The sequence below is a fragment of the Oppia nitens genome, unplaced genomic scaffold (assembly GCF_028296485.1).
Source record: "Oppia nitens isolate AA-2021 unplaced genomic scaffold, nextdenovo-longstitch-racon4-pilon3 scaffold4_pilon_pilon_pilon, whole genome shotgun sequence".
NCBI classification, from domain to species: domain Eukaryota; kingdom Metazoa; phylum Arthropoda; class Arachnida; order Sarcoptiformes; family Oppiidae; genus Oppia; species Oppia nitens.
This window is the reverse complement of record NW_026533232.1, coordinates 4,930,920-4,946,008: the sequence shown is the minus strand read 5'-3', so window position 1 is coordinate 4,946,008 and position 15,089 is coordinate 4,930,920. Positions and strand designations below refer to the sequence as shown.

The 15,089-nt window shown below is 25.1% G+C and overlaps 3 protein-coding genes across 3 annotated transcripts; 2 read left to right on the top strand and 1 right to left on the bottom strand.

Moving 5' to 3' along the window:
- The first annotated feature begins 35 nt into the window (after positions 1-35).
- Positions 36-2,759, top strand: LOC128960278 (cap-specific mRNA (nucleoside-2'-O-)-methyltransferase 1-like). The gene has a single exon (XM_054306351.1). It carries the CDS (start codon positions 297-299, stop codon positions 2,757-2,759), a length of 2,463 nt encoding a protein of 820 aa, XP_054162326.1. The 5' UTR covers positions 36-296.
- A 5,133-nt stretch (positions 2,760-7,892) lies between these two features.
- LOC128960484 (mothers against decapentaplegic homolog 3-like) lies at positions 7,893-11,446 on the top strand. The gene is made up of 6 exons (XM_054306577.1): positions 7,893-8,108; positions 8,510-8,995; positions 10,251-10,319; positions 10,380-10,628; positions 10,690-10,827; positions 10,901-11,446. The coding sequence occupies exons 1-6, from the start codon at positions 8,051-8,053 to the stop codon at positions 11,167-11,169; spliced, it is 1,269 nt and encodes a 422-aa protein (XP_054162552.1). The 5' UTR covers positions 7,893-8,050; the 3' UTR covers positions 11,170-11,446.
- Positions 11,447-13,427: 1,981 nt separating this feature from the next.
- LOC128960277 (uncharacterized) lies at positions 13,428-14,327 on the bottom strand (the record flags this gene model as incomplete). The annotated part of the gene is made up of 4 exons (XM_054306349.1): positions 13,428-13,598; positions 13,717-13,867; positions 13,945-14,191; positions 14,285-14,327. Coding segments are annotated over 4 exons (612 nt in total), but the record flags the coding sequence as incomplete, so codon positions are not given.
- Positions 14,328-15,089: the final 762 nt, after the last annotated feature.

Sequence of the window (15,089 nt, the reverse complement as noted above, 5' to 3'; positions counted from 1 at the left end):
AACAAACAAATTTTGTAAAAAGTAGTCACACTTTTGTCACGTGATTTGTGTCACATTTGTTGACATCAATAATACATGTATTAAATGACTGTAGTTTTGAACAGCAATCGAGTCATACATTTGATTGAATTGATTTTAATTATAAATTTATTACTTTATATACAATTGTCAAACATTTATCACAATTATTAGATCCCATGAAATCATATAAAAAACTTTATTAACAAATATCTTATTTTGACTCAAATTTAATTTAAATAACTGTTTGAGAGATCATTGACGTCGTGTCCAAAGAGATGGCTCACAAACACTCACTTAAGAGGAAGAGTTACGCAGACTTTGGTCAGAAAACTGAAGATAATGAAGAAGACACAGTTTCGCCGAAGAAAAAGAGCTATTTTGGACAAACTAATAACAAGTTGAACAACAATGACAATGAAACCAAACCAGTGATTAAATCAAAGGATAACATCGGAAAACTTTTGATGAGTAAAATGGGTTATAAAGAGGGACAGGGATTAGGTAAAGATAGTCAGGGAAATGTCGATGTTATCCAAGAGTCAAAACAAAAGGGAAGACGTGGTCTTGGATTTGCATTGACTCAAATCAAATTAGATCCAGAATTGGAGTGGAATTCAGATAAAGAAAAGGAATTTGCGTCCGTTGAAGAAAACATTGATTGGATCGATGAATGTCAACAACCATTGCCGACCACTAAAGAGTTGGACACCTTTTATAAAGTGGGACCAAAGCTAACGAGTATTGAAAACGAAACACTTTTTTGTGATCCGGAAATATTGAGAAATATAATCAATTGTAAGACTGTTTTTGATAGTCTAAGTGGTGAAGAATTACGAAAAGCCCGATCGACTTCTAATCCATTTGAAACCATAGAAAAGGGAATATTTCTTAACAGAGCGGCCATGAAGATGGCTAATATGGACGCAGTATTTGATTATATGTTTACTCAACCAAAAGATGAATCGGGAAAATCATTAGTCAAACCAAATGAGTTGTTATATTTTGCGGATATCTGTTCGGGTCCGGGAGGGTTCTCAGAGTATGTCTTATGGAGAAAAAAATGGACAGCAAAAGGATTTGGGTTTACACTTAAAGGTCCCAATGATTTCAAATTAGATGAGTTCTTTGCTGGTTCTCCTGAAACATTTGAACCACATTACGGCGACAAAGGTCTTAATGGAAACGGAGATATATATGAACCGCAAAATCTGATAGCATTTCGTGACTTTGTTCTCCGCAACTCTGACGGTGGAGTCTTCTTTGTTATGGCCGACGGAGGTTTCTCTGTAGAGGGAGATGAGAACAATCAGGAGATACTATCAAAAAGACTATATTTATGCCAATTTCTGTGCTCTTTAGCTCTGCTAAGAACTAATGGAAGTTTTGTTTGCAAACTTTTTGATGTGTTTTCTTCATTTAGCGTCGGATTAATATATTTAATGTATAGAGTATTCAAAAAGGTTTCAATACATAAGCCTAACAGCAGTCGACCCGCAAATTCTGAACGATATATCATTTGCAAGTGGAAGAAGTCTGGAACCGAAGCTATCGAACACTATTTATTTAGTGTTAATTGTCATTTGGATTGTTTAGCAAAAGAAAAATCAACTGAAGATATTATAGAGTTGGTGCCAATGGATGTTCTCAAAAGAGATCAAACTTTTCTTAAATATATAATTAATTCAAATGATTCAATAGGAAGAAGACAAATATTGTTTTTGTCAAAAGTTAAAGCATTTGCAGAGAATCCACAACTCGATTACAGTCAGTCGGAACTGCGAAAAGAATGTCTTAAGTATTGGGACGTTGAGGTCAAAGCCCGTTCGGCTCCTTTACGATCAGAACCTATGATTCGTTTTCAAGAATTGCTGTCTAAATCAAATGAAGTAAAAGATTATTTTGCTTACAAGCCTAAGATATTAGAGGCCGATAATGTCAATGAATTGGATTACATTCATGGATTCAAATGTATGGTTTTAAGCGCTGAAAATGATTACAATAGCTGTGGCGCCAATTCTTTCATTAGTGTTCGTGGATTCTTCATGGGTTTAGGTCGCACTCATATTTATTATTGGGACGGATCTGCATCTTCTAAATGGACTAAATTTGACGCCAAATTTGAATTGTCTCCGTCAACACTGATTTATGGAGAATATGTTCAAGAATTGAAAGGCGAAGGAAAGGCTCAAAAAAGGATCGCTGCCTTTCATATAATCGATCCGCTATTTATTGGTGGAACTGATGTGAGGAACAAGTGTTTTGAAGAACGAATATCAATGGCCACTAAATTTGCAAAAGCTGTCCACAAAACGAGTCAATCAGAATATGCGGCCATAAGGATGAAACGAGTCTACGATTTGCAACATATCCATCAAATCTTTGAACACATGGATATGAAAGAGTGTAAAAGTGGTGCACAAAAAGTTAGAATTTGTTATGAAATCAATAGTGACGACAGGTTTTTCATACCATACGGACTATTAATAGTGAATACAGTGAAACAGCCGTGGATTGTCAAATGGAGTCGATCTCAAAATAAATTGTATTACTTTAACATGAAAAACGGCACATCAGTCTATGACTTCCCTGCCGACAGTTTGGCCGACTTTCGCTACACTTTTTCTAATCGCATGCTATGGAAGTGGGAGTCGGATAAGTATCTCATGAGTGAACAAATCGATTCAAAAAACAAATTAAATCGATATTTGATTGAAAATTTTGTCAGTAAAAGACTTTAATTTAAAATTATTTTTTTAGTCATTAAATTAATTAAATAGCATTATAATTAAAATACATTTTAAATTAAAGATAATAATAATTTATTTTATATAAATGTAAATTTTTTATAACCAAAATATTTTGCATCATTTTTTGTAAACATTTGATAGTAATTTAATAAAAAATATTCAAAGAGTATTTACAGTATATACAGTATACTGTATACAGTACTGTATATTAGATATTAATGATAACAAAAATATAAAAATAAATATACCATTAAATAAAAAATTTAAAAATACGACAATTTCGTTATATTATTGTAAAAATTGACATTTTTTATCACAAGTGGTAAATAATGTGATGGTGTGGGGGAAGACAACAAGGGGTAAGAGAAACTATAAATTATAATTATAAATTATGATCTATTAATTTCAATTATTACAGAAATCCAAAAAACTTAAGAGATGGGAGTAATTTGATTACTGGTACTAAAGTTTTGTGTTATAACTAGAGCTATGTTTCTTCGGGAATTCCCGAAACTTTATTATTCATTAAATCGTCGGGAATTTAATATTTATAGAAATATGGCAACATTTTGAATGAAATTAACGCCTATTATTTTTCCCGATTTTCCCGAATTTTTGTATTTTTTGAGAAAATCCCGAAAAACGCCGAAAAACACTATTTAAGTGTGTTTTTCGCCGAAATTCGCTAAATATTGATTGACATAACACTTAAATACATATTGATTACAATATTATCAGTACATCTAATACAATATTAACTCAATAGCAATGAATGATAATTTGACTGTAGTTTTGTATGTATTGTAAAAATATTTACTGTAATACATAAATTAATTAATGTTTTTTTTGTTTACTATGGTAGTTTGCTAACAAAGTTTAGTTTATAAATAAAAAATAAATGCATTTTATAATCAATTACTCAATTAAAAACTGAAAATAAATTATTTTTAGCAAATGTAACCGATTTTGGGACGTATAAACTATTTATTATTAATACTATAAGAATAAAACAAAATTTAGTTTCCCGATTTATATCCCGATTTTGCCATTTTTTACTCCCGATTTCCCGACCGATTTTGGTCATTTTAACTCCCGAAGAAACATAGCTATAGTTATAACTTATATAATATAACCGATAATTTCATTCAAAATGTCGCCACATTTCTATAAATATTAAATTCCGACGATTTAATGAATAATAAAGTTTCGGGAATTCCCGAAGAAACATAGCTCTAGTTATAACCAATACTTTTTATATGATATTAAATTACATATGTTTTCCTATTCCTCACATTTAATACCTGAATGTGTTAGCGAAGAAATACGGTAATAATAAATCAGATATACTTGATGTTGTCATTTACGAAAAACGCAATTTTAAAATTCAAAAAAAAAATATATATTACTTTTGAAAAATTTTAGTTATAAACAATTAAATTGTTTAATAATATTTTAATTTTGGTGATAATGAGTATTATTTAATTATTTTGGCAATAATTTATATTAAAATTCGGAAAAAATAAAAGCAGTTTATTAAATGTATTTATTATATAAAATTTTAATTTTTGTTGCATTTCCCTCAGTTATCTAAAATATTTTTATTGATAGTTATCTAAAATATTTTTATTGATAAACAAAGCTAATTGGTAACTATTTTATTATATTAAATAATATTTTTGATAACCGATGGGCAATACGTTGATAATCAAAATTATTTGATTTATTTTAATTTTTGTTGTTTAAATTATTAAAAATTAAAATCAGGAAATAATATAAAAAAGTTTTATATTTTCAGCTAAAGATTTATGAAAAAACATTTATAAAATATTGCAAGAATTAAAAGTTATAACTAAATAAACACAATTTACATTTTTGTTAATAACTTTAATTCCAATGTTCAATAACAATAAAAACAAAATTTTTAAATTAGAATTTTTAATTTATTGTATTTTATATGTAGTTTAAGTTTAGTCAAAATAGGAGATCATAAAATGATGTTGTCCAGGGTCATTTACAATAATGTTGACCAAAATAGAAAATTTAATTACGAAAATTAACATTACTATTACAAGTTATAACTACATATTTTAAAACTATAAGTGTTTTACATATTTAAAAAGATAATTTTACTTTTACAATATTACTTATATTTATTTTAAGACATTAAATTTAATTAAATTGAAAATAATATTTATTAAATGTTTATTAATAATATTCATAGAATATTAATTTATTAATAATATTTGACTCTATAATTAACAGACAATACAGACAATACAGACAGACAGACACTACTAATATATTGTAATAATTGTAATAAACTATTCAAAACATGTTCACTATATAACAATTACATACATTTGTGTTAAATTAAAATCTTAAATGCGATTGTATTGTATGGCAGAGTAAGAGTGTAGACAAATGTATTAATAATTAGAAAACCAAATAAAATGCTTTCAAATGGTCTTAACTACTGTATAGTGTCTTAACGTTAAAATTATATTAATTATTAATTTTAGACGAAAATAGCAAAATATAATGAACTTAAAAAAATAAATTTTTATTATAAATTAAAATTAAAGAAACAATATTTTTACTCTAATTTTGTAATTACAATTTGTTTACAATTAAAGTAAGTTTTCTATCAATTATTTAACATTAAAATGCTATTTACTTATTATACTTAGGGTTCGGGCAAATCCTTTCCTTGTTTTATTTTCAAAAAGTTCCATATGTTCTCTGCTCTCTGGGAATTCTCAGGGAATCTATTTCCTGTATTACCACCTATTGGACCCAAAACAACAAATTTTATTATAAGGTTTGAATGATAAATGCTGTATTAGACTGCATTTTGGGTGTTATTGTTAAATATATTAATTCAAATTTATTTTTAATTATTTCAATAAAATTTTATGCAAAAAATAGATTTGGTATTAATTATTGTAAAATTATAAAATATATTTTTCTTTCTACGATGAAGGGAGGGAAAATAATATGGCTTTTATTAGGGAACTTCCCTCCCTTGGAAAGTTGTCAGAACTCTAATTATACTGAATTTTATAAATCATATCAAGACTATTATAATCAGTGAATTTAAAAAAACTATATATGTATTTAAAAAATAATCAGATATTGTCAGATATCATCTACAGTATAGTACAGTACATATAGAAATATTTAATACTTAACCTCTGCTTTAATCCTTATTACTACAGTATATATTTTTATGTACAGTATTTGATTTTATTTACCAAATGCTGAAATATTATCTAAAGTATTTAATTTTGTTAAGATTTGTTTTTTGTATAATTTTTTGAATTTTGTCTTAAGATTTTGATAGATAATTAAAAAAATATTAATAGAATAGAAAATATCTGAAATACAAAAACTCATATCTTTTAAAGTATATGAATAAAGTACTGTTAGTTAGACTTAGAATTATTAATTGATTTTAACTGAATTTACTAGTTTTGTGTAATAAAGTTAACTAAATCACTAAAAACTTTTGAATTTTACTTTAAAATACTGTAAATTTGATTTAATTAACAGTAATGTTAATTGTTTACTTATATTCTACTGTAGAATATATTCTATTATTATATATAACAGTATTATACAGTACATAGATATCCTAAAATATGTCAATCAATATTTATAAGTTATTATTAAGTTTACATTTTATAATTGTATGAAAATTATATTTAAGTCAGACTTATACAATGTATTATACAATTTCCATATATTATTCTTTCACATGTATTAATCGACAAACTGTTTAGTTCATTCATATGTTATAATTTATAACTTATAAATAGGTAAATAAATAATTCTTTTTAAATATTAAATTATATATAAATAGTAAAAATAATTTATATAAATGAAATACATTATGTAAATGTAAATTAAGCGAACAAAGTAAATGTGAAATTGATTTGGAATTGGATTTTAAGTAAAAATTTAATGAAAATTGAATTGTAGTTCATTTAATTGATTATAACATATACTGTATATTATATTCTAGTGTTCATAAAAACATACAATAATATGTTACCATTGCATTGATGGCATACATCTTACATATACAGTAGTACTCCTGTATTGAAATTAGAGTTCAGGCAACTTTCCAAGGGATGGAATAGATTTCATGGGAATTCCCAGAAAGCATGAAAAATAGAGAAACTCGAACCCTAATTGTAATACAGTATAAATTATATTTAACTTTATTAAATGTATGTAATTGTATGTAAATTATAATACAATATAACTTATATGTATAACCATCTCAAGCTCTGGTTGTACTCATTTCCTTTGAAGTATAATATGATTTATCAAATAATTTACATGTATTTACAGTATTAATACATTTATGCATTATAAGGGTCTGTTTAAAGTAGTCTTGTATAACAAGATATTGGTTTTACAAGATCTCATGTTTTATTTTAAACTAACTGTTAAACCAACAAAACAATAGAAGAAAGAGTTTAAGTCATTAATAGTTAAAAGTCATAATAATAAGCAATAAAAAAGTATATCTACCTATACTTACTAATATATAATTTGGAAATTTTTGTATATATTTTCGTAAAGCAAACAATTACTTTTAATGTGTCACACGATTATTAATAATTATTAATCTTAATTTATTATATAACAGATAAATAAATAATATACTGTTTATAATACATTATATATTATAAATAAATAAATAAATAGAGAGAGAGAGAGAGAGAGAGAGAGAGAGAGAGAGAGCAATTATAAGCAATAAACTGTCAATTATTTTAGAATAATTTTTAACTTTTAAATTAAAATATGGAATAATAGTAAATTTATAATTGAAAACAAGTCGGAAAATTAATGTTATTATAAAATTACAATATATTAATTAAATTCAATCTAATTATATCTAATCGACAATTTAATAAACTTTATTAAAATATGGTATTTTAATAGTTATATAATAGAGTATTACATTATACAGTATTATATAATTGTTTGAATATTGTGTTCAACATTACAGTACAATACGTGATCATTGAATGAATGATCACTAGTTTGTATTAATATGAATGCAATTGAATGTATAATATGTGTAATATCTGTACGCATAGTAACAGAGTCTATGAGACTCTCAATACTGTAGTCTTATATTGTCATCAATTCCTTCACTTAAAGTATACATTATTTGTGGAGAAAGTCTTTCAAAGGGTTTTGTGTAAAATGTCTGTCGTTTTGTTTGTGTCAAAGAGTTATCACTTGTTTTGATCCAATTGTTAATCAATGAGATGTCAACAATTAACTCATTGTTTAGTATAACGTCACCCATAGTCAAGAAATTATTAGGTTTGTATTGACCATCGATGACAACATTGATTGACATTGTTTTATATGATTTGATGACATACTGTATAACAATTGGTCGCAAATGTATATCACATGCATATGACTAATGATTGGTCACTAAGACATACAATATGTCATCAATGGTATCGATGTTTAATCAATTGAGTGATTATAATACAGTTTATCATACAATTGGTGACCAAATTTCATCAAATAGTCAATTGTATTGATAATCAACTAACCCTTTATCTGTTGTTTTGACCCTTTTATTACATAACGTTGTGATTATTTACATGACATGTTGCTTACATAATGGGACCAAATATTAAACAATTGACTTTATTAAGCAATTATATTTGTATTAAAATATTAATTTATGGTTTGATTGTATGGATGGTTAGGTTGGAAACAGGGCGACGAAGAGGCGAAATGGGCTGAAAAAGCCGTATATTCGTTGGTCAAGAAATTAAAGAAACAAAAAGGAGCCGTTGAAGAGTTAGAGCGGGCACTGTCACAACCGGGTCAGCCCAGTAAGTGTGTTACTATTCCTCGATCACTGGATGGTAGGCTACAGGTGTCACAGCGTAAAGGGTTACCTCACGTGATATATTGCCGCTTATGGCGATGGCCTGACTTGTCGAGTCATCACGAGCTCAAAGCAATTGACACGTGTCAGTACGCGTTCAGTCTTAAGAGAGACGAAGTGTGTGTCAACCCATACCACTATCAAAGGATAGAAACGCCAACACTTCCACCAATACTTGTGCCTCGAAATAGCGGTCAGGATATGAGTACCGATTTGCCACTTCTTGACGATTACTCCAACTCTGTTCCTGAAAATACTGACTTTCCAACTGCTCTTCAAAATCAGACTTTCCCACTAACAGGTCAGTCATTAATGATATTATATATCATTTATATATAACTAATTCATCAAATTCTAGATTTATAATACAAAAAATATAATATAATCTAAATTAATAATTTTACGTATATTTTTAAAATGTTATTTCAAAAAAGTTTTTAAGTTATAAATTAAGTTGTATTAAACAAAATACTATTTTGAATATATTGTAATACTGTATAAAACTGTAGTACTTTACTTACAGGTTATATTAATACACTATTAGTATATACAGTAAATACAGGGTTGGAAATATACAAGGTTTTGAATTTTGACTGTACAGTCAAAGTTATAATACAATGTACTGATTGTTGTATTATACAATTTTTAAAACTAATATATACTATATTAAAAATATTTAGTAAAAATATAATTACTAGAAATTGCATTATTGTTATACAGTAATAATCGTTGTTTTTAAATAATAAATACAAAATAATTTAAAATACAAATACCAAAACTTTTTTTGCATAAATTTTTTTAGAATATTTAAAATATATTTAATTTCAATGAATTTAGTGATACTATTTAAACATAAAACTCAAAATACAGTTTAATACAACATTTGTTATTCAAATTTTATAATAAAATTTGTTGTTTAGAGTTCAATAAGTGGTAGTACAAGGATATAGATTCCTGGGAATTCCCAAGGAGCAGGGAACATTGGGAACTTTTGGAAAATAAAACGAGGGAAGGGATTTGCCCGAACTCTAAGTATATCTAACAAAAAAGTAGCTAAAATATACAAGTTATAGACTTTTTAACAATTTTAAAAATATGTTCATAAAAAACTAATTACAAAATTATGTATTTTTTAATATTGATATTGGATTTAAATTTTTCGTAAATGTATTGTTGATCAGATATATAATAATCAAAATTGAAACAAATTGTTTTTTACTACATATCTACGGAGATATTATTAAGTTATTACCTTTAAGTATACTATATTTATAAAATATATTATTAAATATTGGTTTTTAATTAAAAGATTTTAATTAATAATTATTAATGAGGTGTTAATTATAGGAATCAAATATAAATATTGAACATATATTGCATAATATGTGTTGTTCTCGACATATGATAGCAAACAACTACAATAATAGACAATAAATTAATAAAACAATATAATAGTCTTTAAAAATAAGTATAAATTATTTAAATACGAATTTTAACATTATTATTTTATTATAAAAAATTGTTAATTGAAATATTTATTTATAACATTTGTATAGAGACCCCACCGCCCGGGTATATGAGCGAAGACGGTGACAATCAGGATCTCAATGGCACTGACACTATGGGTATTGATTGAATATATTGTAATAGCAATTATATAATTATGGTTAATGTTTGACGTATAGACACATCAATTATACCCTCACCATCGCCACCATTGGATGTTCAACCGGTGACATATACAGAACCGGCATTTTGGTGCTCAATATCATATTATGAATTAAATACACGCGTCGGTGAAATATTTCACGCCTCCCAACCCTCACTCACTGTCGATGGATTTACTGATCCCTCGAGTTCTGAACGTTTTTGTTTGGGTTTACTCTCTAATGTCAACAGAAACGCAATCGTTGAACAAACGCGAAGACATATCGGTATTAAAAATATTTAAAAAATATTAAGAATTAACATATTGTTTGATTAATATATATTTAGGTCGAGGAGTTAGACTTTATTACATTGGAGGTGAAGTGTTTGCTGAATGTTTAAGTGATAGCAGTATTTTTGTTCAGAGCCCTAATTGTAACCAAAGATATGGATGGCATCCGGCAACGGTCTGCAAAATACCTCCAGGTTTGACAATAATAACTAATTATAAAATATATTATTATTATTATTATTATTATTATTGATTATCTGTTCTTAGGCTGCAATCTTAAAATATTTAACAATCAAGAGTTTGCTGCACTGTTGGCACAATCGGTGAGTCAGGGCTTCGAAGCGGTCTATCAATTGACCCGAATGTGTACAATAAGAATGAGCTTTGTTAAGGGTTGGGGAGCCGAATATAGGCGCCAAACGGTTACATCCACTCCCTGTTGGATTGAACTACATTTAAACGGTCCGTTACAATGGTTGGACCGCGTGCTCACCCAAATGGGTTCACCACGTATTCCGTGCAGTTCAATGTCATAATAATCAGATCTATTTTTATGCTTAATTTTCAGCAGCTTTTAACCACTTATACTGTTTAATGATGAAATTATTGATAATTTAAATTTAATTTACATGTTGACGATTTATTTATAATTATGATTATTGTTTTGATTTTAATCATATTTACATGAATTTACCCAAAATTGTTGCTATAACTCTTATATTATTACTTTAATATTGATTGCATTTGATACATACCGGCACTTATTGTTGATATTTTTTATAATATGAGTTTATTATCTTATATAATGCACGTTTGATTTTTAATGATTTATTTCAATAGTCATCTCATATTGTATTAACAGTTTTTATTATCGTAAATAAGTTATTGTTATACTATAAACACCGAATTTTGGGTAAATGATATATATTTAGACATAACTTTTATTACGATAACTTATCGTTTGTTACGTTTTGAAATAATTTTTAAATTTATTTTCATTATATAATTAAATGCTCTGAATGAATTTACTCTCTACCTTTATAATAAATTATTTTAAAATTACATACATATGGAAATATAATAAATATATATATATATATAAATATAAATAACTTTTATTAATATAAATGATTAGATTTTTATAAAAATTAAGAGTTTATATGAATGTGAAAGATATTGTAATAATGAAAGTGATTTGAAATAAGAGAAGAGTTATATTTATATTTGTTTAACTTTAAAGTAATCTCAATAAAAAATATACAAATTTATTGATAAAATTAATTACCGGTATTTTTTAGCTTTGAGTCCATTATTATAATAATTGTAGTTTTTAGTATCCCTTTAATTTCATTTACTGATGTTTTCTAAGATAAAAATTAATTAAAAATTAAAATATACAATATTTACATAAATACATTACATTAAATTAGTCAACATTTACTTTAATCATTTAAGAGTTTTTAGATATTTAGTTTTAATAATTACTAAATATATAAATAAAATGCTTTTAAAAATGATTACTTTAGTTGTGAAAACATATTGTATTAAATAGGGATACTCACAAAACTAACTATTATTTATAATATATATATATACGTATAAAAATTTTTTATATTATCATTAAAATTATGACATTTATTAACATTACTCGTGTATTGTAATTGAAATGATTCTGATTTTGTCTAAGAATATTCTTATTAAGATTTTTTTAGTACATTTCTTTGAACCACTTCTTGACCACTTTGTTGTGCTCAACGATATATATATATATATTTTATATATATTATTCAATTATTTATGTATTTTTAATTTAAATTTCACTTATTATTTCAATCATAATTATTGTAAAGTAAAAAAGTAAAATATTACATTATTGTTGTTATTACTCATTATATTTTACTTTTAAATTTATTGAAATTTCATTGAAATCACTAATATTGATGCCTAAGAAATTTGTCATTAATTATTAATTATTATTAATTATTATTAATTATTATTAATTATTATTAATTATTATTAATTATTATTAATTATTATTAATTATTATTAATTATTATTAATTATTATTAATTATTATTAATTATTATTAATTATTATTAATTATTATTAATTATTATCAATTATTATTATTATTTATTACATTTATTAAATCTTATTGCTATTACTATGTATTCATTAATTGTTAAAAAATTTATTTGATAAAAAATATAAATAATTTTTAAGATGTTTGTTTTTTCTGTAAATCTATTTTCCAAATTATCTATGAATTAAAATAAAGTTATTTAAATTTGATTATAAAATATTATTTCAATATAGTATTTATTAAACAATATTCATAAGATTTATGTTATAATTTACATAAATTTTAATTATTTTTCAAAAAATTTAATAAATTAGTAGATTCTTTAGGTTTATTTCTAAAAATAAAATTACAATATTTTTAATATTATTCATACATATTATAAATGTACTAAATATTAAAGTACATAATAAAGTTTATAAAAATTTTATTATAATTAAATATGAAATGAATATACAATTTTTTCAGTATATTATAATATTGATTAAATATATAGTTTTAAGCATTAAAATACATTTTGTAATTGTTGGTTATAAATCAATGAAAATTTATTTAAATGAATAATAAATTATTTTTAGAATTTTTTTGATAATTACTATATTTGTTAAATATTTAGTTTTAATCCTTTAAGGTAATAGAAATATATTTAAAAATATGAATAAAACATTTTAATATATAGTTTCATTATTTAGTTAATTAAAAATTTAATTAAAATCAAGTATTTGAAAACATCGTGTTTTTCTTAATGTTAATGAATTGCCAATTATATGGCGAGGATTTAACGGTAAGAATTGTAGAGAATTCTGCTTCCATTACTTTATTGGGATCCGAACCGACTGATCGACGTCTTCTACCTAAACCCCACTGACCGTTACCACACGTAACCTATATTTATATTGTTTATTATAATTAAATATAATATTAATTAATTATATTATCTAAGGTTAACATTTCTATTCTTAAATATTCATATAAAGCTTAATACTGTACTTAAAGCACTTACAGCTTTGCATTGATTAAGGCAAACATTAACAGTACCGACAAACTTGACATAATTAGATTCAGGAAATTTAAATGCTCTGAATTTAGCCGAAACTGAATCTCCGCCATCAAGAGTCTCAAAATTACCAAAAATATATGGATCTATTGAACAGCTAAAGTGATTGACAAAAACGAGAATTTAATACAATATCATTTTGCTATCAATGCTATCAAATCATTGCTGTCTAACCCATTAAGTATAATAACTTCTTCCTGAGTGACATTATTAGGTGTAATTGCCGTAACCTTAAGGAAACTGACCAAAAGTCCGTAAACATGACGAGACTCTTCATCTAAATATATAATAATTTCCAGAGGAGTTCCCGGTTGTACATTAAGTGCCGTATCGACAAACTGTCCGTTTCGTCTAATTTTGATGTTTAGCTCTGGATATGGTGCGCGTGCGGTAATGTTGCCATCAATCAAATCAATTTCCTCTTTTTTTATACATTATATTTTGTCAAATTACAAATAAAGTTACAAATTTTATGAGACAATTAATCATTTTTTATAAATTTTTTAATGCTTACCTGCATTTAATGTTAGGATTTGTGGATTTAGTGATTGGTTTATTATATAATTTACACAAAATATTAAACAAATAATAATTTTATCCAACATTTTCAAAGTTTATAACACAGTTGAGGAAAAAATGTATAAATTAAAGTTCAATATATAAACAGTTATCATATTTATCACACATTTATCACATCAAGTATTTTGCGTTTTTCTAAAATTGCTTTTTTGGTTAATCCATGAAAAAGCCTTAAATATATTTAGCGATGTTTTGCACGCTATGAATGAACTAAATTTTATAGTAAAACTAGTAATTCATTTAAGGCTAACTTTTTTTAACACCCAAACAATTATAAGGCATTGCCTATGATTGGGTATCTGAAGGCAAACATATTTAACATATAAAATATGCTGTAATTCAGTGGATCACCAATTATCACACCTTTCCTATAATCAAATAATTGAATTTCTATATTATTTTATTGGCACGTTTTTTTGCTGTATTATTATTATTTTAAATAAAAATAAAATATATGTAATAATTAATTATGTAAATTTATAAAAGTTAAAACAGTTTTTGTTATTATAATGGTTGAGTCAAAATTGGGAACAAGTAATTGTTTAATTATACAAAAAGTACAAAGGATATTTTTAATTAAATTATAAGACAAATAATAGCCATTAATAACATTAAATTTTTCAAAATTTAATCAATGATATTACTTTAACTATTTTGCAATGTAGTTTTATGCAAAGTAATATTAAATAATGTATAAAAATAGCAATTATAAGGTCATATAATTCATATGATACTTATTT